We start from the raw sequence: 3,820 nt of genomic DNA on the forward strand, positions 1-3,820 counted from the left end.
ATGCATACTTTTAACAGATTTTCACTTACAATGTATTTTCTGGAAAATATGGGATTTTCTAGGTTCTACTACTTATGAATGTAAATGACACATTTTTTTCGCACTAATTCTTTGTATACAAAAACTCACACTAAACTCTTATGAACTCACCAGCTTTATGCTGATATTCGTTTTCAAAATAACTTGTATCTTCAGGTCAAAGATAGACAGGTACAGACGCAGCATTTTTGGAGAAGGTGGAGCACACAAGACCCATCTCTTATTTTTGATTTACTTTTGGGTGATTGTTAAACATTACAAAACACACTTGTAATTAAATTCACTATGTAAATGCAATGGTTGTATGTTTCTTGTTTTTACTATTATGCAATTGTGATGATACCATACACTACGTCATCCACCCCGAAACGTATTCTGCCGTTATCGGTTTTGGGGTGTTACAAACTCGAATGTCTGAGTTGGTCCTTTTCTTTGGACCATTTCTAGAAGACCCAAAATTGGACTTCTTCTTCCAGTTAGCTTTGGGAGCAGCCTTTCTCTTCTTCCCTTTGCCTTTACCAATGGCAAGAACAGGAGCATTACCAGAAGGGTTGGATTCTTTCCCTTCGTTTCTGACTCAGCAATCTGTAGCAAGTTGTGGAGTTGGGCCAACGTGGTTTCTGTGTTGTTTAAATGATAAGACAATATGAAATGATCATAAAAACTTGGCAAGGAGTTCAAGATCATGTCAATGGCGAACTCCTCGTCAAAATGCACATTGAGCCTAATAATGTGTTCCATGTATCTTTGCATTCTCTGCACATGGTTGCAAACAGACTCTCCCTCTTTCATCTTGCAAGCCATGAAGGACTTGACCACTTCATATTTCTCTTGACGAGCTCTTATGTGGTACTTTTCCTCAAGGTCATTGTTCATCTCATATGGCCAGTAGTCCTCATAGAACCTCTGCAACTCAGGAGCCATTGTAGCGACCATGATGCAAGAAACTTTTGTTGCATCATCGTAGTCTTTCTTATAGGAGGCTATTGGCTTCATCAATTTCAATGATTTTTTCTTCAAGGGCATATTCTTTTCCATGGAATCAAAAAGCCATTTTGATGTTGTGCAAACAATCATTGTAGTTGGTGCCATTAAATATCACCTTGGACACGATAGAGAGTAGGGAGAAACCCGAGTGGTGGGTAGATGATGAAGGAGCAGAAGCATCAGGAGTAGACATCTATAGAGAAAAAGAAATAGTTTTAATTAAATGACAATAATCCTTAATATTTTAACCCAAAATAAATAATTAAGTTTAGGATTCAAAATAACAATTCACAACCAAGAAGAGGGATGCCGTAATTTTATCGTGAATTTATAAAGGTAGGTAAAAGCAATTTACCAAATTCGAACTATGAAATTCCTAGATCTTTTAAGATTCATTGAATCTATCAATGACATGTTTAATCTCCAATTATGCTCTTTTATTTGTGATTGGGATACCGAGGATCATAAACAATATATGAATAACCATACAAATATGTTTAACACTCTCGATGTTATTTTGCCAGTTAACCAAACATGCTCCATTAATCAATGATAATTTTTGAGATGCCCATTATTGCTCTTTATAGTCACTATTAGTGTGCCGGTTAACCACACGCGCTCCACTAACTACTATAAAGTATAACATGCAATTTTATGAATTAGCATACTTTTCACATTTTCCTAAAGTAACTACGAGTGTGATTTTATAAAAAAAAGGTTTAGTTACTTTTATATCATTATACTTATTAATGAAGTTATTGTCCTATCAGATCCGTTCTGCCAACGAACCTCCACCAAACAAGGAAGCGGTGGGTGAAAGTAGACACCCATTCAACCACCATTTTATAGACAGTTTCAATATACCCCCCCCCCCCCCCTTATAGTTCAACTTCATGAATAAGGAATGCTAACGATCCGACTGACTTAATCTCATACATATAGTAATTAACTTTTAATATTATATATAAGGTGTATTTTAAAAACTTTTCAAAATACTAGGTGTAATTTAAATTTTCGAAATTAAGGAATTAATATAATGTAAATTGAACCAATTATGTTTTTAATCTTTATCTTTTAATTAATCAAATAATTAAATGTAATTAAAACATAAGGATAATTCACAAATTCAAGATAAGGATATCTGATTACATTAGCTAAAGTAATTACCCTAATTAATTTATGAATTAAGCAAAAAAAAATTAGCTAATTAGAGGGTCCACTACGTCGTGGCGAACAATTGCCACGTAGTGGTGGAACGGGAAAAGACACGGATTCGAAGATCACTACGTCGTGGCAGAAGAACACCACAACCTGGTGCTGCAACAAAATGTCAATTATGTTTCCTCCAATTGGGTTTTGTTCAAGTTCAAGCAATGTACATTCAATTGTTAGACAATCATATGCTTCGATACCACTAATAGGTTTTACATGCAAAAATGCGAATAAATCCTTATACTCCTAAGAGTACATGCAACCTATCAGATCTAGTCATAACTCTATTGAATTAACATTCTATTGAACAACAAGAACCCTATAACCCTAGGTAATTTCGAAAATCGTAGAAGAAAAACATACATCTTGATTGTTATAGTAAACAATCAAATAATCATTCTTGTAGTTGCGTAGAAACTAGCACCAGAAATCTCGTGCCTACGATAGCAAAAAGGAGGCTTAAGAGAGAGGAGAGGGGAGATGGAAATTTTCATCTATCTCTAGGAAAGGAGGAGTGGCCAAAAAATTGAAGCCCTTGGGGGTTTTTATATAGTTAAGTTAGGAAACCCTAGATAACCCTAATTTGAATAGAATAATATTAATTCAAATTGGTAATTATCCAACTTCCTATTTATCTTCAAGGAATATTCTAGATGCCCTGGAATACCCTTAGAAACCGTCCACCCCTTCCAAGAAAGGTTCCGGAACCTCTTGCTCAACTACTGAACAATTACAATTAGACCATTGTACTTTTAATTAGTCCAATTAATCCCAAAATTAATTCCAATTTATTTCTGATTAATTATTAATTAAATAATACAATTTCTAATTAATATATTAGTTCCATAAAATATTAATAAATTCATTTATTGCTATTTATTAATCATATAATAAAACAATAAATCATTCCCTCTCTCTAAAAGTCATCATATTCAATTAGTAGGTATGAGGGCAATCCAAAAGGATTTTGCTAATAATTCAAGTATCTGCTAATTCAGGTATTGGCTTAGACACCTAATCCAACAAGCTGATCATACATATCATGGGTTTTCCTTCTATATCGTACCTATATGAACCCAATCAAAAAATAAAAAAACATTTAATATATACGTGTTTGATTAGTAGACCTGAAAGTAAGTCAATTTTTTATAGAATTACTTGGGTGGAAGCATCTGGAAGAATTTTTTAAGTTGTGTAAAAGCAAAACTAGATGCAGCCTCATTTGACATTTTCTTAATATCTCTTGCTAGTTTTCCTATGGGCATGTAAACAAGAACATGATGACATGTAGCTTTGTCAAGATTAAGAAAGTAGCTACATCCATATGAAGTATCTACAACTACTCCTAGAAACTCGACATTAGTCCAAAATACTTTCTCAAAATGTGAAATTATCTTGTTCTCAATTCCAACTCCAAGGTCCGCTATGGCTTCCTCCTTCCATTTAGGTAGTCTTGGTTCGAAAGTAATGGTGTTTGATTTCAAAACTCCTAAAGGGATAGCAACTATGGTTACATATGCAAATAATGTGTTACCATTTTCCATGGTTATCTTCACAACATTTGTACGCTTGTTTATCTTCT

At 33.8% G+C, this 3,820-nt stretch overlaps 1 protein-coding gene across 1 annotated transcript; it reads right to left on the bottom strand.

Annotated features, from left to right (window-relative positions):
- Positions 1 to 420: 420 nt before the first annotated feature.
- Positions 421 to 1,131, bottom strand: LOC145095170 (uncharacterized). The gene has a single exon (XM_079033098.1). It carries the CDS (start codon positions 1,129 to 1,131, stop codon positions 421 to 423), a length of 711 nt encoding a protein of 236 aa, XP_078889224.1.
- Between the last annotated feature and the right edge of the window lie 2,689 nt (positions 1,132 to 3,820).

The sequence above is a fragment of the Lactuca serriola genome, chromosome 3, assembly GCF_051521515.1.
Source record: "Lactuca serriola cultivar US96UC23 chromosome 3, Lser_US96UC23_V15, whole genome shotgun sequence".
In the NCBI taxonomy this organism is placed as follows: domain Eukaryota; kingdom Viridiplantae; phylum Streptophyta; class Magnoliopsida; order Asterales; family Asteraceae; genus Lactuca; species Lactuca serriola.

Excerpts from the sequence above, each read along its gene's own strand:
- LOC145095170 (XM_079033098.1), bottom strand. The coding sequence starts at position 1,131 with ATGGCACCAACTACAATGATTGTTTGCACAACATCAAAATGGCTTTTT.